Raw genomic sequence first — 22,231 nt, 5'->3', positions numbered from 1 at the left:
ACGGTGAGCTGCCTGCTCTTGGAACTGCTCTCAGCTGTGGCAGGGCAGAGCACTGTCTGGAATGTGTAGATCTATCACTGAGGTTTTATTAAAATCAGTATTCTGGGACCTCACACCAACCCCTTCTGTTCTGTTCAGCTGAAAGTTAGCAAAATGATGTTCCCAGGGCTGTGCTCATCTTTTTTGTTGTTGCTGCTGCTGATCAAGAAGTCTTTGGCATGGTCAAAGGTATTTGCAGGACATTAAAACAGGGGAAGTGGAAAAACAAATTAAAACTTTGCAGTATCCTTTAAAAACTATGTTAAATAGATGAGGAAAAAAAAACTTAAAAGCATAGGTTGTTTAATACATAAATATGGAAAATCTGATTACGACAGTTGTTACAGATGGGATAAAAATAAATTCTAAGATACCTAAGTATTAATTAAATGGCTGATGGCCAAAAGCTGCTTTCTGCTGTCATCCTATTTAAATACCAGTTGAAGTAAAAGGATGAGGATTTGGCTCTGCATCTGCCAGTCCCTAACAAGGCTCCTAGCAGAATTCAGTAGCAGAGGTGATGGGAATCCAGACACAGTGGGAGGAGGCTGTCTTTCTTTCTGCCTCCTGAGCACAAGGAGGGCAAAGAACTCAGTTTTCCTCATCAAGGTATAACTTTCACTTTCCCATATCCCGAAGTTCTCTTACTGGTACTCTCTGCTGACTTTTCCTTCCTACTCAGCCAAGGTCTCCATGACGTTGAGCGCTGTGGGAAGGATGGGTGGTTGTGGGTGTAGGATGAGATCCCCAGCTGTATTCTGCATGTGCTTTCCCATACATCCACTGCTCTGGGCTCATGCTGGTTGTGTGTGTGTGCTCTGGTTGCACTCCCCAGCCTGGTACTTGCATGTCCAATGGCCCTGACAGCCTGCTATGGTGAGTGCCTGGCTCCTCTGCCTACTGCTGAAGTGGATGGGGGGGCTTAGACATGGTTTTTTGGTAGTAACTTGTCTCTCTGAATGAGTAAGAGTGTGACTGAAGCTGTGGGGGTACAGGTGCAGCATTAGAGGGTTCTGTGTACAAGCTGTGATTCCAAATGAGGTTCTATTGCTGTGCCTCAGCAGAAGAGCCACCTGCTTCTGAGTTCAGGCTGGGGATTCTGTGGTGATGGTGCATAGCTTGTGACAGGCATGTCTAAGAAAGTTTTACAGCAGGTAGCAAGTTTTGACATTCTTTGTGTATGGGGAAATGCCCAAGGAAGGGATGTAGTCATGTATATATAATTTTAGATGGTAGAAAAAATAACAGTCGAACTTTTCATGTTTGTCCTTAAATGTACAAAGTTCACATTTAATTAGTACAAATTTACAAATTTATTCCATTCCAAAATATTCAGGTAGCTATTAAACTGTTGCCTTTTTGACTTTAGTTATCCTTGTGGATGGGTTTGAGCCCTTATCTTCCATCTTTGCTGTGGTTTGACTGGCATTTTGTGCTCAGTTTCCCTCTTGTGATAAATGTGTTTGGGAAGGATGCTGGGAGCCTATGGAAAGTGTCCTGAGGCTTAAGCAGTTAGTGTGCCAGGAGTTATCCAGCTCCTAACTCATCCTGCATCAGTGTACTGGTGTGTTCTTCATTCTCCCTCCTAGGTAGCTGACCAGAATATTCATCTGTTTTAGTATTTTCTTGGAGCTCTCTGACAGAGCTCATTTTACCAAGGAGCTGTGAATTGATTTGCTATATGTTGTATTTCCTTCCCCATATACATTTTTGTGTGCTCTCAAATTGTTTTTCATTTGGTAATTTGTTCATTTTAGGTCTGTGACTGTGCATCCCTTTTAGGAGAGCCATTCATAAGAGTAGCAGCTGAACCTGTATTGAAAGAAGCTGGTTCAAAGACCTGTTCTTTGTTTATTGGCTGCAGTGTTAACTAATGAAGAATGAAGTGTTTGACCAATTATCTGTGCCAAGGCAATTTAAAGCTTTTTCAGTATTTATTTGATACCAACTTCTATTTTTTACTGTGGATCTGGGGAATGAGCTTGCATTGCCTCTTTCAGTGGCATCTCAGCTGCTCCATGGACAGGTTGCTGTGCCCTGGGTTCTGCTGTCTCAGGAGTTGCAGGGAGGCTGTAGGAGCTGTCAGCTGTGCTTGCCTCAGTCTCTCACTGCTGAGTTCAGCTCATTCAGCAGGGCTGGAGGTTACAACAGAGGAGAATTGGGAGGATGGTTGTTAGGAGAGTTTTCTTAGGCTTTCCCGTGTGGCTTTACAAGGTCTGTACTGTAACCCCTTCCTCAGCTTAGTGCTCAGCTTCTGTTAGTGGGCCTCTGACTCACTGCCCCAGCTTCTATTTTGACATTTGATTCCAGCTCTGATTTATTTTTCTTTTTCTCCTCTTGTGGAGTCCTTTTTTTGCAGTGAGTTTCATAATGTCTTGCTCTTTTGATACCAGTGAAAGAAATCTGAATGCAATTTTCACTTTTTCAAGTAGAATTTCCAGACAAGACTATGCAACCTGTAATCACCTTGTGCTCCCCTATAGATCTGTATAGCTGAGTGTCCCATTGTTAGAATTGCTTTACTGATCCAGATTTCCCCCCCTCCAAGCTTCCTAGAGTTCATTTCCAGGGTGTGACCACTGTCTGGTGGAAGGATGTTGCTCTCAGATTAGCTTGTTAACCCCTACCCTTTGACATTTCATGTCTTATTCTATGGGGCTGGTTAGATTTATTCCTGTAGTTTCTTTGTTGGATTTACTGTGTTTAATTTGATTTCTAAATATTAATTTGTTTCATGTTTATGACCACGGAGAGCTTTTATTACACAATCTACTAAAACCACAAGGTACAGCCCTCAGATATGTACTGCCCTAGCATGGCATGGCCATGTTTAAGTGCCTGCAGACCTACTCCTATCATTTTTGCCATGACTTACTCAAAATCAGTGACTAGATGAGGTTGTTTGGTCCCTGGGGTTCAGCTGCCTCTAAAATTGCCTTGTAAGCATCTATAAAGATAGCCCAGTTCCGCATATACTTTTGCATTTTGTTTTTTTCCTCCCTGCATTTAGTGCTTTGTTTAGTCAATTATTTGTTGTTTGGCATCAGTATTTTGTGGTGCATACAAATAGAAACAATGTGTGTCCTAAAGTTCTTACATTCTGGAGATACATGATAAACAGAGAAATCCACATGCTGGGGGCTTCAGGTTTGGGATTCTTTAGTTGCTGTTTAGATAGCTTTGTGCTGTTACCTTGTACATAGTTCTTTTTCTGCATTGGAAAGATGTGTCACTGAAGCCTAATTCTTGTTTTTGATATGCTGCACTGAGTAACTGCCCCTAAGAATATGTTATGATCTCAGCAGTGAAATGAGTTGCATTGTTCCTCTGTCTCTATCAGACATGGTTTGGAGCCTCCCTATGCCGAGGGACACTTGCCAGCCTGACAGCTGGACACGCTTGATAGTCACCCTCAGTCTGGCTAATGGGGCTTGTTTTCCAGATTAGGAAATCAGTTTTATCAAGAGCCCTACTTCCAAATGGGGCAATAGGTTTAAGCTTCAGGAAGAGATTGTCTGCTCCTGCATTTCACTTGGTGAGCGCTACTGTGTGCAGGAGAACAAGGGATGTAATCTGAAAGGAGCTGAAATCTGACGTGGTCCTTCCTAACTTTTAGTAGAATCACTCATCTTGTCAGTGTAGAAAGCACTTAATCTGTGTACGCTGTGTCTGACCACCTGACAGGGTTACTGGGTGCAGAGACACCTCAGATGAGCAGTGCTGCCAAAAACACAACTGTGTCTTGCTGGTTTTCTGAACAGCTCCTGTTAATCTTTTGGCTTCTTGTTCTTACAATGCCGGAAGGGGAAACAGTGAAGCACAAGACTCTCTTTCTTTCAAGTTCTTTTTTTAAGTCCTCTGAGTTGTTTGAAACCATTCCTGTTGAGGTCAGTGGCAAAACTTTTCTTTTGTCATTTCAGGATTAGGCCTGCACCCTGCACCCATTTTGACAGGAGAAATCTGAGACCATATTATTGCTCTTCCTAAATGTCAAGTTTTGAAAGGGGATGAGCTGGGGGGAGGGTTGTGTATTGCTTGCCATAAACTGATTTTTTTTCTGCAGGAAGTTGCTGTTCTTCAAGACCAAAGATAAATACTAAAATGTTAGAAATTTCCTAGGCCTTGCCTTTCAGTTATCTAATCTTGTTCGTTTCAGATTTCCTAAGACACTCTGCTATGTGCAGTGTTGTTTTAAATTGTCAGTTTCTTCAGTAACTGTTTTGACACTGACTTGCAATATGATACAAGGGGTCAGTGTTGAAACCAGTATCACATCATTTTACGCTTGATCCAAAGTGATAATTCATTTTTTCATAGTGTTATCTGCCCATGGAATGCCATGCTACAGGACACCACACTGGAAAGGGACTCAGCTGGATAGAAAACAGTCTGCATAGTTCCATTGCAAACAATTTTAGTATTTATCCTGGATAGGATGCACATAATTATATGTGCATCCTCATAGTGTTTCATGGCAGTAGCTTTTCCCGTAGGATCCAATATATGATACTAAAAATAGATTTAACACTCTCTTTTCATTATGGGAGAAGCAATTTCACTTTTATCTTGATGAATTACCTGCCCAGTAATCTGATCAGAGTAGATCTTCAATTAAAAATCTGCGGAGAGCCTGGGGAGCAGAAGCAGCTGTTCACCTCTCCCCTTTAATTTCATTGGTGTCACTTTGCAGTCATGTCCTTTCCCCAGTTCATTTTCTGCAGCTGCATTCCTCTGCAAGTAACAAGTCCTTTGGCTGTAAAGTCAGAATAGAGGAAGAGAAAGGCAGCGATGTCTACATCATTTTATAAAGTCATCTTGATCTTATCTCTGGCCCTTTCCGCCCAAACCCACCAGGCTGTGCTGAAGTGAGTGCCTATAAATAGCCGGGCTGCTCTTGTGCCGAGATGGGCAGCGCTGAGGCAGAGGCGTGTTTGTGTGAGCAGGAGTGCTCCTGCTCTGGCCTTTCATGTCTGAGCTGGGGAGCTCTGAGGTTTTCTATAGATAGAGCCCGGCTATGACAGGAGCTGCCGCTTCCAGCGGGGCAAGGTGACCTCTGCAAGTGTTGCACTTTGGTAAAAAAAAAAAAGAGGGTTTAAAAGAGGAATGGAGGAATGCACGTCTGGTGCAGAGGTGAGTGAGCCCAGCTGAGGTGAGGGAGCAGGCGGGAGCTGTGGGAGCAGAGGGAAAGCAGAGGCATTGTTTTGCTGAGAGTTGCTGTGCTGGTGGGCTGGGCAAGAGTTTGTGATGCTGAGCCTGGGGTGCATAAGGGCTCTGGCTGACCCCAGTTTAACCATAGCTGTAAATAAGCATAGCAACAGAGCTCTGAAATCTCCTCTTGCAAGTTGCTGTTTTTTGATCAGCCTCCTGGCTGACATGATATCTTCGGGCTTTTCATCCAAGGAGTCTTCCCCAGGATTTTTAGTTCTTCTCTGATTTTGGTTTAGGGCTTTGCAGAGTTCAGTAGCTGCTTTCTTCATCTCATTTTTTATTTATATGTGTTTTTTTTCCAGGGAATGCAAAAGTCACTCCATGTTTCTGTCTTAAGCTGGAAAATCTCTTGCCACTTTCCCATTTTCTTCCCTGTAAAAAAATGAGCTGCAGAAATGTGTGATTTCTTTAGTGTGGTAATTTGGATGCTGGTACTTTACATTTCTCTTTGATACTCAGGTGCTGGAGGTTAAAATAACTTGTGAGAGAAATATATATTTTAGTGAGTTTCCATAGAACTGGTGAATGGTGTTTGTTCTACTTGACAGATGGAGACACACAGAGTGAAAATTGCTTTATTGGGAGCTCATAAAAAGTCCATGGCAGAGTAGGAGCATGAATGCATCTTTCTGGGTTCCAGAGGAGTGCCTTCAGCTCTGGCCTTGCCTGCAGGGTTGTTTCAGTGAGGGATGCTGTTTGGTCAGTCTTTGCACTCCGTTTTCTCTTGTGCTGAAGCTTCAGATGAGATAATGTGTGAATTTTGGATTCTTTGCATAACACCGGCTCAAAGGTGGTTTAGCATTTTGTTTCTGGGTTTTGCTATGGTGTGTTCAACTTTTAGACCCTAAAGCCAATCCTAGATGCTTTATGGCTTCGTGGAGTGCATTCCTGCTACTGTGTCCTCATGTGTGAAAATGAGTGCCAGGATGCCTTTCAGTGACTGCTTCAGAGCTGTGGGGAGCTGGTGTGGGAAACAGCCATTTTTTATAGGAGCTTAGTCCTCAATTGTGTGTTTTTGTTTTCTCTTTTCATTCTACTGGAAGTTCTGTGGAGTTTGGCAATTCCTGGTGTGCCTGCTTCAGGCACACTAAGCTGGTGTTTGCCTGAGCACTGGCAGATATTTCTTCCACTGTGCAGGTGGCTTTGTGAAACAGACCACTGGGAGGGGATTGAGGCTTAGGATTTGCTACCCTTGGAGCAGGCCAGGGTCCAGCATTCAAGGTAGATGCTGTTCTTCTAGGAGACAGGACAGCTCTCCTCCCTTTCTATTTCCCAGCACAGTGGAGTGAGATTGTAGTGGGTTCTATATCCGACAGCTCTCTTCAGGATCTGGTGGAATGTGCAGCCTGCTCTTTCCCAGCTGATTTGTGAGTAGAAGCTTCACCATGGTGGTCCAGACGCTGTGATCTCTCAGGCCAGTTTGAGGATAGCTCAGTGTAGCAAAAGAGAAGCATACATTGTCAGACGGATGTTTCTCCTTATAGTCAGTGTTTTTTTCAAAGTGGTTTTTGAGGAAGCTTTGAGCTTGGCAAGGGCCAGTGTATGTGGAACGTATCAAAATCTGCAGCTGTTCCAAAAACTAAGGGCACACATTAGAAATATATATATAGCATTTTAAAAGCAAGTTTAATGCCTTGGAAAGGAGTTCTAACATGAACTAAACCCTGTGGATCAGAGTATTTATTTTGTGTGCTGTAGTAGCTTGGCTGTGTCCATTTGGTGCTGTTTGTGAATTGATTCTTATCAGCGACCTGACTGTTACAAACCTGAATTCCACTGAGACCTCTGGTATGTTAAAGCTATGTCATTTTCCTGGCACCAAGATACAGAGTAACCTGTCTTACAAGATTGTCACACCATTTGTGTCCTGTGCTTTACTGGGTATTTATCACATTGGGCTCTCTTGGCAAGAAGTAGGTTCCTGCAATTCTCCTGGGGACAGAAGAAGGTTTCTTGAGGTACCAAGGCATGACATAGCACTGCTTGTAGCTCCTAGGCAGTATTTACAATCAGGAATTCTGGATTGGACATCCAGCCCTGACTTTTTTGCCTTTTGTCTCTCTGAGATGCAGTTTTTGAGATTATTTTCATGTAGTTGTTGGTATTAAAACCTGAATGAAATACATGTGGGTTAAATCCATACCCCCACATATGCACAGTATATGAATGAGCATACAAGCCTGTGTATGCTGGTATGTCAGTCTAGTTATAAAGCAGTTAAAGAAAAAAAGTCAGTGTGCATAGACAGTTTTGGCACTACGGCCCTGGGAAATGGCAGCTGGCCAGAGAGTACCGAAGCAGGGCCAAGACTGTCTGAAGAATACCAAATGCTGATGTTGGATATAGCTCCTTCTTTGCTCTGGTTTCACTCTTCACCCCCTGGGCTTGCATCTTGCCCCCTCTGTGCCAGGTAGATGTTGGTTACAAGCTGGAGGTACAGACAGATATCCTGGGTGTGTTTGTGCTGGTAATCAGATTCCAATTAAATGAAAGGTGCAATTACCTGTGACTGAAATCCGACCTTGGTGAGTTTAACTGTTACACTCCCCAAATCACTGTTAGATTTGAAATGCTCATTCAGTTTTAAGTTATTTATCTTCTTTGGTATCGTGATAGTGCTGGAGACAAGAGTGAAACCTCACCGCAGTGTGGGTTGTTTGTTCATGAAAGTTTTATCTTGTGAAGGCTGCTCGGTTTTGCTGAATGAATCTGTGAAACGCTTCCAGCAGAGGGCACTGAGGTTATTGGTCTCCAGCTCCAGTTGTTCCTACGGGTGTGTGCTGGGGAAGCAGCAAACGTGCCTGTCAGTAAAACCCATGGTTCACTGCTCTCTCTGATGCTTTTGTAGACTGTCATAAAAGAGGGGATGCTGATGAAACAGACCAGCTCCTTCCAGCGCTGGAAGAGACGATACTTTAAACTGCGAGGACGAACGCTCTACTATGCAAAAACTGCTAAGGTAAGGTCCTGACAGTACCTGTGAGGCCAAGGAAGTCAGTAGAGGGGCTTTGGAGGCAGATGGGTGTCAGTGGGGAGGCAGCCCTCAGCAGAGAAATGAGCTCTTTAGGCACTGGTCTTCAGGCTTTGTAGCTACTAGAAGATCCCTGCATTTTGCCTCACACTTGGGAATCCTTGGTTTTGAAGTGCAGCATCATGCAGACCTGTGATACTGATTTTTCCATATTTTTTCTCCCTTTGGTGCATGTTAGTAGGGAATGGACTCTAAATCAATAGAAGGAAGAGAATACAAATGAAAAGAGAAGGTGCAGTAGATAAGCAAGGCTAGAATTTATCAAATCAGAGCTGCTATGCCTCTGGTTTAGTATGCTGATAGTCAACTAGATATAAAACTGTCTCCTTTCACAAGAACAAAGCCTACAGTTATTTGGTGTTCTTTTAAAATTATCCTTTAATAAAAATAAAGCCATTGTATTCACTGTCTGAAGACAGGCCAGAGTGATCTCCAGTGTGTGGAACTAGACTTCCAGGTCCTTGATGTTGTTGGGGTGCTGTGTCTTTCCTTCAAGTCATAAAAGGCTATGATATGGAGCATGCTAGGCAGACTCCCTTTGAGTCTGCTTGCTTATACATTGGACTCAATAATTTATTGAGATTTTGATTTTTTTCTTTACAGTCCATTATTTTTGATGAGGTGGATCTGACAGATGCCAGTGTGGCAGAATCCAGCACAAAGAATGTCAACAACAGCTTCACGGTAGGACTTTTTGCATTATTTTCTGTTCTTCTTCCATCTTTTCCCCACATCCCATCTCTTTTGCAGAGTTGAAAAACACCTGAATAATCTTCACAGCATCTTTCATGAAAAATAAATAATAAGCTTACTTTTCTTTACTATATGATAACTCGTATTTGTGCACATGGGAAATTACCTCAGGGAAGTACCTTAGGTTACTGTGTATCGTGCTAAGACTTGGCATTCAGGGATTTGCTTCCCTGTAAGCTAAGAGTGTGTGATAGAACCTGTTTGCACAGTGGGACAGAAAAATCAGTTCTGCTGGGGGAGTTAGAGGTGATGTTTGTGCTGGAGATCTTGCTAAAGGAATTTCGTTTTTCCCATAGGCATTAAAATATGTAAACTTCTTTCTCTGACTTTATTTGTGTGTGTCTGTGTGTGTGTTTATATATGCCTGCTATATATAGTGGAAAAGCAAAAGGAGGAACAGAGAGAAATAGCACAGAAATAACTGTGGGATTGGTTCAGGATACTCGTCAGATGTGGAATGTGTGCTAAGTAGTTGCAGTCTGGAAATGCAATGGTGTCCCTGCTTCATTTTCTCCAGGCTCAGGAGCTAGGGGGAAAAATGATTGTATTTCTAAGGTGCAAGTGTTCTGCAAGCTCCAGTTTGGGGAGCACTTGGTGTGCAGAAAAAAAAGCCAGTAACATCAGCCCTGCAGGATGAGTGTTGAGCTGGTGAACAGCAGCAAACCTCCACACAGCTGCTGAGGGGGTCAGCACAGAGGAGAAGGAGCCTGTGGAAAGGAAGTGTTGCTCTAAGGCAAGGTGAAGGAGGGAGCAATCCAGGTGGAGGGAAGAATCCCTCCTGGTCCTGCAGGTGGCGACCAACACCGAGCAGAGTGCCTTGTGCTGCAGCAGGAGTGATGTGCTGCTTTAAACAGCTGCCAAAGGGCATTTCTGTTTGCAGCTGTTTTAGCTTTGCAGTGCCTGTGTTTAGATAAAACTCCAACACCTTCCAAAGTTTGAAAACACTTTCTGTATTCATAGTTGGACAGGTAGAAGGCCTGGGTATGGTAAGTAAATATTGATATCAGGTGAGAGTACAGAGAGAAGGTTTATGCAATGATTTGAGTAGGGAATATGTTTTCAAGACTGTGATGTTATTTACCTGTTAATAAAGCATTTTATCCTGGATCTTGCTTCCATTTTCTCAAATATAAATAAAGACTGATTTTTTTTCAGGTAGGTGTACTGTAAACTGTGCTGCTTACTGTTGCAGTTGGGAGAGATCCAATATCCATCAGGAAGACTGCATTAGGGACAGGAGGGAGCAGTGTCTTTGCTCTCTCAGATTGCCCCATTTGAGTCAAACAGTGAAGGGTTATTTCCCAGACTCTGGTATCAGGCTCTGCCAGTCCCTGCCTTCCATAGCTGATAAAAGGTAAAGGTACCTTGAAATTCAAGCAGGTCCAGTTTGCACTGTCTCCAGCTGAGCAGTGTATCATGGTGCTTAGGTAAATTCAAGAAAAGTATGTTTCCTCCTTATTTCTATCTGCTCTTTCTCTCGTGGCTTCTGGAGGCACTTGACTCATTTACCTTGAAGTTTAAAACCACTTAGGAAATCAGAAGGTGGCCTAGTCCTGCTGTGGTTTGCTCTGTTACATCATTGCTCTCAGTGCTCTGGATTCCTTGCAGTCATGCAGTTTTCTGTTGGTTTTCTTTGAGACCACTCTGCTTCCCCTCTGTATCTTCCTTTCTAAAGTTCAGAGTTCTTTGATGCATTTTTTTTCTGTTTCAAATCAGTGTGTTATATGATCTGAGGTTTTTCTCCTTAAGTAAAAATATGTAGCATTTGGTAATCAGAGTTTTAGATGTTCTGGTTTTCTTTTTGGGTTTCTGTTTTCTTCAGTGGAAACTGGTAATTGTGGATTTATAAAAGAATGGTTTCTTTCTGAGAAAACTCAGCCTCTGTCCTGTGTGTGCTGCCTAATGTATAGATTCTGCAGGTCAGGTTGCCTGAATGACACCCCTAAGTTCCTGACATAAATACAAACAACAAAAACATTATTCAAACCGCTTGGAGGAACAATGTTCATCCAAAACAAAGAGGTAATAAGGACTGACCAGTCAGAAGAGCACTGTTGAAAGTGCATTGAGGAGCATGGGGAGGAAGCCTCTTGAGAGGAGAAAACCAGAGCATAAAGCCAGCAAAGGTTGTGCTGCATGGAGAGAGGAGTAAGGTTAAAAAATAGCTTCCAGTAAACCTTTTACATAGGACATGACTGACAGGTAATTTGTTTGCTCTCAGCAGGAAGGAGAGCAAGAAAAGTGAGTTTTAAGACATGGACCTCTTCCTTTTGAAGAAAGTATGTAATAACAAATTCCACTGTGGTTTACTTGCTTGATCTTGCATAGATTTCTTCAGTAAGTGTATCCTGTTTGCAGTGGGGACAGTTTTCAGGACTGCTACCCAGAGTTAATGTATAGATGGCTATAGAATGGGCTGGAAGCACATGACATGGGGCATTTTTGAGCTTACAGTGTTGTACTGCTCCATCCCCTGATGTGTAACAAAAAGCTTTATGTTTAGCTTTGTTCCTTTAGGTCTGGCAGTGTGGCTGCAGAGGTATTTAACAGGAGGCCTCTGGGAATAAATCTTACAGCAGCCCCATGCCAGAGCTCTCTTCTCTCATTAGGCCTCTAGGTGTGGTATTTGCTGGTTCTGTCACATCTCTGCCATCTCTGTCCTTCAGAGTCAGGTGTCTACAAGGTAGATTCTTCTGGGATGTCTGGGCTGTGACAGGTGCTTTCCATGAATGATCCCTTGGTACGTGGTGTATAGATCTCTCCCCAGTGCCTTTTTCTAGGGTTGCTGTCTTGCACAGGGTCTTAGAGAAGATCTGGTGTGGCACAAATGCAATGATAAATGTGTTGTCCTGGTAGTTCAGGACCCTTTATTTCAAAGAATGTGTTTATTTCAAACAGTGTGTGCTATTTTGTACTCCTAACAAAATAGAAATCACCAACATTGGGTGGGTGAGGTCAGAGCCTGGCCCTGATTTCTGAGCAGTGCTTTCTTTGCCATACCCTCAAAACCTCTTGTGATTTCTAAAAAGCTGATAGATTATTTGGGATCACACTGGGTACATTGTGTCTTCCCAGTGAGACTTTAGCTCTTTCCATGAACAGTTTTTTCTTGGACAGTGCAGTTTTGCTGTAACATCATTTGTTAAGGTGCCCACATGGTAAACTAGCCTGCAGTTCTGTGAGGAGCATTAAAACAAAATCTGCAATGAGGGTGAGTTCCATGCTTTAATCTGAAGTAGCATTTTCTGAAGATGATGCTGGGAAGCCTATGTTTTACTGATCTCTGTCACAAAATGATCTGCTTTACCTGTGTCAAGGACCTGAGCCATCCATCATGCCTGTTCTCCCCTGTGATACCTAAAAGGTCTGGGGGACACCAAACACTCTCTTGTCTGTTGCTCAGATCAACACTTTGCCACCAGAGCTGTCCCCTCAAAAGTCTTTGAAAAGACTTTGGATTGTCTCCTTTGGCCCAGTTTTGTAAATGCTTATGTGGTGAATAAATTCTTCCTCCTCTGACTGGTGTGTGGGCTGAAAATCTGCTCTTTTCTAAAAGGTACCAACTGAATTAAGACTGCTGCCTTCAGTGTAGTTGGTAGAGTTAAAAGAAGTGATTCCTTATCAGTTCATTGACCCTTTCTTGCTTTGTGGAGGATTTTTATAAAGGTAAGTATTCTTTAATACTAGTCAAAAACACCTGTGATCATCAGGAGAGGGCCTGGACAGGACATATCATCTTCCCAGGTACATATTTTATGTTCTAATATGGTTCTCACATGGTGGTTTGGTAAATGTTTTCCAGTTATTGCTACCAAATGGTGGTGTGGACTTTCACCCTCATTCACATAACATGAATTACAGCATTTACTTTTTATCCCCTCTGATTCAGAGCTTTGAGATCCTGTAGGAGAAATATCCTCTGTGTGGACAGGGAATTTTGTGTCGTTTGGTTTCTTCTTTCTGATGCTTTGGTGAAATGGAAGCTGGTTCAGTGCACGTTTTTGAGTGCCAGGAGCCATGCTAGTGACCCCTCCTCCATAGTTAATGGCTCTTCACTGGAAGAGGTGGAGCTTGAGCTCCTGAGCTCCTGTAAACCCTTTTTTGTTGGGAAGTACCTCTCAGCTCAGCCGCAGACAGGAAGCAGCATATTATTACAGTCAGCGCCTGCCTCTCCGCTTCATTGCCGTCAGAAGGAAACTTATCCCAGCTCCTCCTTAAGCAGGCAGCTAATCAGCTTGTGGCAAGTGGTACGTAGCTCAGAGAGACTGACCACAGACGAGACTAATCCTTGCATGGCAAGCAATCTGTTTAGGTTTTTTTCTCAGGGAGTAGGCTGCTCTGGATACTAGTGTAGAGGAAGATTGAACGTGAAAGGTAAGAGCAGGAGTGTGAGTTTTCTGGATTGAGCACTGGGAAACATGGCACCTGTGCCAGCATAACAGATATCAAAAGCTCAGGTTCTTTGGCATATGTTTGCTGCAAGCTCTTACTGTTCAGGTGTTCTCTCCTGAGTGGATTCATGTAGATGTATTCTCTAGAAGAGGAGTAAAGGGAAATGTGCCTGTGGTGCTGTTAGAAATACTGCACCCAGTTAAGAAATACTATTTATTAACTGATGATTCACCCTGACCAAGGTCCCAGGAGAGAGGAAGTATTCAGGTTAGAATAATACCTTTCTTGCAGAGCACTTGCATGACTGGAGGCAGCAGTGGTTCTGGTAGGCTGAGGAACAGGATTCAGGTGTCCCTGAATGAGAGAGTGCAGTCATCTCTGAGAAGGAGTATGGATGTCATTCTCCAGCTGTATGGAAGCCTGAGGTGTGCTACATTTTTTTTCATATTATAACCTTGTTACTTAGTACTGACTCTATTCAGCAGCAAAGTTGGTGGTTTCTGCCTTGTGACCTTTTACTTTACTGACCTCCTCTAGAATGTGTATTTTTGCTGTATTGTCCCAGGCTTACTTGATGCTGTGGAGAAATAGCATAAATTTTCATTTCTGGGTTAGTAACCTTTCCTGTAAACAGAGGGCAAAATGCTTGAGCTTGGGTAAAAAATCGAGGTGCTGACAGTCCTTCCTGATGGGAAGAGTATGTTGTTGATGTTGCAGTTCATGCACAGTGAAGTGAAAGTGCCTATGCCAGTTCATGATTTTGTGTCAAGCTGAATTATTTGTGTAGGTACTTTTAAATTAAAATACATTCTTTTCAGTAGAGAAGCAGTGAAGTCTTCTCTGAAGAGTTCAGTTTTGAAGGAAAATAGAGCTGCTGAAGCTACAGAACGTTTGCCTAGCACAGGAGCTGTGTGTCTGTTAGGCACTGTTGGAACAAGAGAAACCCAGATCAGAGGGTGGTTGTGCTGGTTTGAAATACAGGCTTTGAGAAAGAGCATGTCACTTATTTTTATGAGGAGAAAGAATATAAGAACTTCTGTTGCAAACTGTTTGCAGGAAGTCATAGTTGGACTTTAAGCTTTGGCTGATAGAGATCAGGAAAATCCGGGTAGTTTGACACAGATTCCCAAAACTTCCCTGTGTGGCTTTAGCCCTCTGAAGAAAATGGAGTTGAATATGTGCTCCAGGGAGTCACTGGGCTTTCTAGCAAGGGAGAGGATTTTCCTCCCCTGCTTCTTCAACTAGAGGGTAAAGGGACCCAGAGAGAAGGCATCAGCTGGACAAAAAGAGTGATTGATCTGGAGGCATAGTGACACAGGCCAGTCCCAGGTGTCCTGAATTCTCACACAGTCATGGATTGCCCTGTTAATGTTTGGAATAGGGGAAGATTAAAAAAGAGGGACGTCTAAAGAGGATGGTTCTTTTTTCCTTGTTTTTAAACTCTTGTCTCTGAAATGGGCAAAATTGGAGCACATGCTGGAAATTCAGTTTTTGCTGGGGGTTGTTGTCTTTTCCACACCCATGTGTGTACACATTCAGGAATTGTACACTCTTTGCTAGTGCTTGTAGTCTGTTTATATTGGCAGCTGTCAGAATTTCCTTTATAAGCAAATGAAAAGATGAGTAGAGCGGTGTATTGCTGTATCTAGAATTGCTCTGCTGGTTTTTCACCTTCGTTCATTAAGTGCAGTTCAGTCCCCATTTCCTGTCAGAACTGCTGCAGTTTCAAAATACTTTGCTATTTTAGTAGTTTGTAATCCAGACTTCAGTTTTTTCTCCTTGAGAAAAGGCCCTTTGGTAAACAGACCATTCTGAGTCACTGTTAGTCAGTGAAAATAGTACTTTAAAATCTTTTCATGTCAAGGATTTCTGGGACTCATAATCCAGCCTCCTGTGGGAGCTGGTTATTAGTCTGCTGTCACAAAAGAAGGAAAAATCTGGAGAAAAATTACCAAAAAGAAGATAAATGTGGAAGGAGAGTTAGAGAGTCTGGAAGACGTTGCTGTGGGTGGAGAGATCTGGCAATTGCTACTGTACGTTACAGAGCGACTCAAAAATATGCGGGCGTTTTTGAGAGAGATGAAACCACTGTAAGAAATCGTCAGACTGAGCTTCAACTGTTTTACTGTGGGACAGGATAGACAGGGAGCTGAAAAGTGAAGGAGACTGAAGAGCTTTTGCTTTCATAGAGGGAAGTTTACAGCTTTGAAATAATGTCTGCCCTTGTGCCTGAACACTGGAAGCTTTTGTTTGATAATCTCTTTGCAACTGTCATGCTGAATTGCGGTTTCACCTACCTTCTGAGCAAGACTGAAGATTTCAGCTGCTTCTCGCCTTGCAGGTGAGGGCACAAAGGCAGAACAATGTGTGGTCATTTAAGAACATGTTCAGCTTTACATAGAAGCTGCTCTGGAAGGAAAAGGTTCCTTTTTATGCAGGGAGAGGCTTGCTAGCATTCCTTGCAGAAATGCTGCCTCCCTATTTCAGGTGCTTGTGATGGTGCGTGAACAGGACTTGTCTTAGCCTGGTGGCCCAGTGTGGAAAGCTCCTGGGTTCATCAAGCTGTTGAAAGCTATTAATTTCCTTTTGTGCTAGCTACCAGTTTCTGTTCAACACTGCTGAAGTTACAGGGCTGTGAGGAGCTGCTACTAACAATAAACTCTCAGTAATAGGTTATTTTCCTGCCACTGGTAGGATCTTTTATTGCCCAGTGCTGTGATTTACTGGGTGCCAGCCTTGCCATGTGTGAGCCCACTGAGACAGCAGCTCTGCCCCATGAAGAACAGCTCTGTTCTTCATGGGTTTACTTCAGTTTGAGTGAGTAGGAAGCTTTCTCTGAAATATCCTTTACCTTCCTAAATGGGCTACCCTTTCTGAACAGCGTGGTTCTGTTTAGGAACTCTTCCTGGCAGGACTGTGTCCTTTGGAAAACAGGTAAAGAGGTGCATGTGCATCTGCTGCATGAGGTGGAGGGTGTGTGGGTAATGGAGCTGTGCTAGGATTCTTTGGCACTTGGTACAGCCATTCTGTCCACTCCCACTGGGTACTGCTCCAGCCTTGGAGATCTCTGGGGATTAGCAGGCCTGAACTACCAGGATAGTTGCTTTTTTCACCTGCTAACAGTGGCATGCTCTAGCTTTTGACATCTGTTAAGTTGTTGTTAAAGTCTCAAAATCCTCGTCTTGTCTGTGCTCCTCTTACCGATTGGCAAGAACAGGAATGTGCCTTGTTTAGGAACAGTTTCCAGAAGCCTGTAGGAATGTGACCCTGGTATGAGAGATGATAATTTTCCCAGGGATAACGCTGGGACTGGTCTAGTTTCCCACTGCAGCATGGGGGAGGATAGGGACTGGAGAAATCCCAGATGGAGGGTCAGCACGAGTTGAACTTGACCTGTACACAGCATAGTGCAATATGTGCCAGTGCAAATGCTCAGAGAAGATGCACTGCTGCCCTGGCTCAGGAGGGACAGATTGCAAGGTATGTGAACCTAATAATGTAAAAATGGTCCTAAAGAGAACCACAGCACATGCTGGATCTGCTTTCCTATAGAAATGAGCTGTCCTGGATTTTATAGATTGAAAATGAAGGTAAAACAGCCACATGGAGGGATAAAATAACTGATGTACTGTGAACAGAGATTTGGGCACTTAGGGCTTTGAGGAAAATCTTGTTACTGCTGTTAAAAAAAAGGGGGGGAAAGGAATTTGGCATAACTGTAAGACCAGTAATGACTTGTTTTAGTTGGTGGAAATGAGAGTTTCCATAGGTGGAAGATGATAATTTTAGCAGAAAATTAAGATCTTGCATTAATAAAAAAACACAAAACTGGTACATTTCTCGAGTGTTATGTAAAAAGCTACTTTTTCTTTCCCATATCCAGGTTTTGGGGGAAAAGAATTAGTGCAGTTTAAAGAGCTCTACCTGACTTCTGCAGTGAGTTAATGGGATTGAATTTGTTGGCAAAACAGGGTGAAAGCTGAATTGCAAAATAGAATAGGGCTGTAGTCTGTGGAAGAAGGCAAGGCTTGGACCCTCATGAGTCTTTGATACTCATATTATTGCTCTCTTCCAAACTGTGGAGCCCCACTAAAGTCATACCGACTCACTGCCTCAGGCTTTGCTGGCCTGCTGCTGAGCTCCAGATTGTTTCAGAAATAGACATAATTGAGACAGGCTGGTTTGAATCTCAAATTTGTGTTTTATTCTCCCTTTTTCACAGTCTTCTTTTTTGTGTATTTGCTGAGAGAGTAGCACTTGCTAATCCACACTTAATCCATTTTGCCTGTGTGGGTTCAGTAATTGTGTTTGAAACACAGTGGATTTGCTGGTTTGTGACCCTCACTGATGAATACAGGCGGGGTGTTTTACTGTATTCCAGTGTTCATTTCACTACTGCTCTCACTGAAACAGGAGCTGAAGTGGAAACATGGCTGTGTCCTCATTACAGTCTCACCCAGTTTTCCTTCCTGAATCTTGGGCTCTCAGGATGCCAAGATCATTCTCCAGCATACAGAGCAGACGTAGCAGTTAGTTACAGGTGGGGAGTGGTTTTCTTACCTTTGCCATATATGATCAAACTGAAGATTTGCAGCTTTTTAAATGTTTTTCTAGTTTCTAGGTCTCTAGAAATTCCTGTTGTCTCTGTACTCAAGTCATCAACTGTTTGGAATAATGCAGGATCTCTTAGGAGGAGTTTATGGCTAGCCCCTTTGAATGTAAGTCTGTATTGCAACAGGATATGAGTAAAAGGAAGCAGTCAGAATGAGCAGGTGTTCTCATACCCCCACATTTGGCCATTCTGAGAAATGTACACATCAGGAAAATTATATTTAGCGATGTTCAATGTCCCCCCACCCCATCTCCCCCGGCAGCATTTCTTCTGTCAGCTCTGTGATTGGGCCAGTGTGGTCTTAACTTGCTTTGCCATCTTTTGTGGTCACTGAGCTCACCAGATGTACTCTGATAACAGTCCCAGGGCATGCTTGACTACACTGTCAGTTTATTGCTGAGAAGTTCCTGGGCAGCCAGAAAATGCCCCGGGTGGGCAGAGATGATAAAGTTGTCTTGGGTGGCAGCAAGACAAGAGGATGAAGCTTATTCTGCAGCTGTTGGGGAGGGGAAGGTTGCTCAGTACAACAAAGGGTGAAGTATATCAGATTTCTGTTTAAAATTTGGTCTAATATAGGAGTCTTTTTTGGACTGCCTTTTGAATCTGATTATTCACAGCTGTTCATCAGGGAAGGACATCCAGGGACATTAGTCCATTTTTAGAACATGAAATGAGGAGTTTTCTTTGGTTGGCTCTGTTGTTTGTTAACTGGCTGGATTTGAAATGTCAGTAAACTGGTGTTAGCTTTGGACAGAGGAGTGTGGGTCAACATGAGAGGTGGAGGTTAACAGCTGGTAAGAGGGAATGGACCATGTGTGAGAGAGAGGAGATAAAGTTAAATTTTCAGTGTTAAAAGTGTCTGTGTTTGCACCAGACAGCCAATGAAGGCATGGTTATTTTCAAATACAGGTTTTTTTAGATTTAGAGTGGGCAAGCTTGAAAATTGGGAATTTCTCTAATAGACTTGAAATGATTCATGGAGGGCACATAACTACTTGCTGGGGACCTGACTACCACCCCTCTTTCTGCAAAATGTATTTCAGGGGTTTCACATGCAGTGAGAAGTTAATCATTAATCTTTATCCTCATTTGAAATGTTTTTAGCCCTTCCTGCCATTCCCATGTGTTTTTGTGGCTCTCCAGGAGTGATTAGAGGGACTGGCAGCCTTTTTTCCCCCCATGACTGTGGAGCTCTTTTTTCCTGGTTAGGATTAGATGTCAGTCATATCACCATGCAGTGAGCACTGGACACCCAGTTTCTACTAATGAGTGAAATCTAAAGAATCACACCCAGAAGTTCAGTAGCATTTAGGATCAAGAAAGTTTTTAATATTTACTTTTTAGGCAGAACAAGCACTTTTAATTTGCATAATTGCTCATATCTAGATACAGTTCTGAGCTGTTTTGGGGCAGGAATGCTCAGAGTTCTGCCAATCCCGGAACAGGCCAAAAATCTGTGAGATTAAAAATAAATCTGAGGACTTTTTGTTGGTTTTTTTTTTTTAACTCCTAGTAAGGCAGCCCTCATCCTAACTCAGAAGCAATCAGATTGTTGTTTTTGTGCTCTCCATTTATGAGAACAAGAGGTCACTGGATGACATTACTGCGTTGTAAATTTAGAACAAATAAAAGGAAATGGTGCTTCACCTAGTGCGTCGTCATCCTGTGGAATATACTGTTCCAGGATGTTAGTCAAAAGCTGTAGCCAGAACATAAAAAATAGCTGGACCATGCTCGTTTGTAGCCATGTTCACCAGCAGGGATAACCAAGCCTTGTGTTCCAGAGTGGTGGCTCATTGCAGCTGTAGCTGAGAGTGAGCTCCTTGACTCCTGGCTGGGAAAGGACAGCATTCCAGGGGGAAGATTGGTGGGGCTTCTTTTGAGATGACAACAGTGATTTAATTTTTGTGTGAGATGTTAAACTGGTCATCGCTCTTGCCTGAACAGTGCAGTGTATGTAACAGCCTTGCCCCTCTGTCAGTATCCTTCAATACGGGGATGTCTGGAACTGAAATAGCTGGTTCAAGGAGAGGGAGGGAGCAGTGGCAGGAGTGTGAGAGCTTCTGTTGCTCAGCCGAGTGCAGTAGCACACGTGCTGCCTGTGCAGGAAGGAGCCGCAGCTGCTGCACTACAGGGCAGGCACCAGGGGCTGATGCTCGCCAGGTACCCGGGCTGGGCTGGGGGTGGATGTGCAGTGTGTGAACGGCAGAGGAAGGGGGCTGTTAACACCTTTCTGGATTCCTGATTCCTTGTTAAGATTTTTAACTCTAGTACCGCTGTATATTGATCAGGAAAACTGGTTTGGATGGTTTCCTCATTTCCCCAAAAAATTGCTGCACTAGCTACATTACTTGTCTATCCTTCATAGTGAAGTCTGAGTTGTCCCAGTTTGTTCTCCTTAGGAGCAAGCTTTTTAAAGAGGTTTATTCTTTTATTTCCCATCTCTGCTGATAGCAATAAATACAAGTGCAAATGTTGCTTTTGAACTGACTAATGGGGAATGCTCTTCATATGTTTATCCTGCACAGTTACATTTTTATTTGCAGTTTGTAGTTACACAATAGACTCTTTATTTTAATTCTGTGACTCTTTATCTGGATGATTCATGTATGAAAATCTTTTGATCTCTTTATTTATCCTCTTGTCTTATAAACTTTGTTCTTTAAAGAGAGGGTTGTCTAACACTGAATATGGGGATTTTTAAGATGATGCAGTAGGTGACTTAAGAAGGAATTAGCTGCTTTCTATATAGAATGTTCTATCCAATTATCCAGGAAGTCAGTACCCTCAGAAATTAATTCTTACCAAAGGAAGGTCTGCATTTCTGTATTTTATGTCAGTGTTTTAAATTTCTAGTCTTCCACTGTGATTAAAAACTATGCTATAGTTTGCATTTTCCTTCTGTCCCCTCAAAAAGGCAGAAAAATAGGAAAAGAGACAGCACTGATAGGAGTGTTCTGAAGCTGTTCTTCCCCAGTGCTCCAGACATGCCAGTGACTCAAATGAACTTGTGGTTCCTTAGAGAATGTGGCTGGTTTTACAGCCATGAAAGGTCCTTGGATGCTTCATCCTGGGACGTTTGGACTTTGTATGTGCTGCTGTTGTATGTGTGAAACTACAGATGTTCTTGGCCTTATTACCAGGAAGAAAGTGAGGCCCAGTGGTGTCTGAACAAATTAGTTAACCTTGATTTTACTTCCAGGGAAAGATCTGCTTCCTCTTAGCAGGACTCAGACATGCTCCTTGTTCTTCTCTAACTTGAAACTGATTTATGCATCAGTGTTTCATGCTCTGGAAAAAGTTTCTCTAGGGCAGCCATTCTTACATAGCAGAGTTTTTGAAGGAAATATATTTAACTAAACACTTGCCTGCTTTCCCAAGGAAGAAGAAAGATTCCTGTGATTACCTTCTTTGGAAATAAATTTTTTCAAAGCTGGAAATGTTTAAAAAAAAGTGAGGGAAAAGAGAAGGAGTTCTTCAAAGTTTTATTTTTAAAATAGTGTAAATATTTACTTCTGTGTGCTACAGTTGATACAGATCTGGTCATTTTGTCCAAGATAGAATGCTTCAAATGCTAAAACTGTGTTTCTAATATGAATGGCCAGTCCTTTCTTTACAAAAGGATTTAGCTCCTTTCATTGCCTACTCAATGTGTCTCTAGCACTGGTTTCTAGGTATTGGTCATGCCTCTGGGTAAGGTGGTGTTATTGCAGGGGAATCTGCAGTCTGTGAATGAAAAGAAATACAGTTTGAAACCCGAAGACATTAAAATAAAGCAGAACTTTCCAGGTGTATCTTTTTTGTTGACATTACATCCACATTTCTTGGCGGATGTTCTGAGGCACTTCAGCATCAACTAAAAGTTTGGTGTTCAATTTCAGAGGCTTTTATTTTTAATCTGTGTTATGAATGATGATGAGAGAAGTGAGAAACAGACTGGAAAACCAGAATATCAGGTATTGGGATGATGTATGTGGGTGTTTTAGTGTTCATTAACAAAACTTTGGCTGAATGATTGGGCCTCAGGAGATTCACACAATCCTAGTTTAGTTTAATCCATTCTTTCAGATAGAATTTGGTTAGGTAGAATTTGCTTGAAAACAGATGATGTAGACAATTTTTTTCATGCATAATATATACAGGAGTGCAGGAGAGTCTGGACTGCTAGAAATTTTTAGAGTTGACATAAAAGGGAG

At 42.7% G+C, this 22,231-nt stretch overlaps 1 protein-coding gene across 2 annotated transcripts in view; it reads left to right on the top strand.

Moving 5' to 3' along the window:
* The window catches only part of DGKD (diacylglycerol kinase delta), a 55,539-nt gene that overhangs the window by 7,273 nt on the left and 26,035 nt on the right, over positions 1 to 22,231 (top strand). For both annotated transcript variants that reach the window (XM_058030759.1, XM_058030760.1), the window contains 2 exons: positions 8,096 to 8,206; positions 8,882 to 8,962. In XM_058030759.1, coding sequence (XP_057886742.1) covers positions 8,096 to 8,206; positions 8,882 to 8,962 — 192 coding nt within the window. The remainder of the gene's footprint in view (positions 1 to 8,095; positions 8,207 to 8,881; positions 8,963 to 22,231) is intronic.

The sequence above is a fragment of the Melospiza georgiana genome, chromosome 10 (assembly GCF_028018845.1).
Source record: "Melospiza georgiana isolate bMelGeo1 chromosome 10, bMelGeo1.pri, whole genome shotgun sequence".
NCBI lineage: Eukaryota > Metazoa > Chordata > Aves > Passeriformes > Passerellidae > Melospiza > Melospiza georgiana.
Note: the sequence above shows the minus strand (reverse complement) of the source record. Positions and strands in the feature narration are given on the sequence as shown.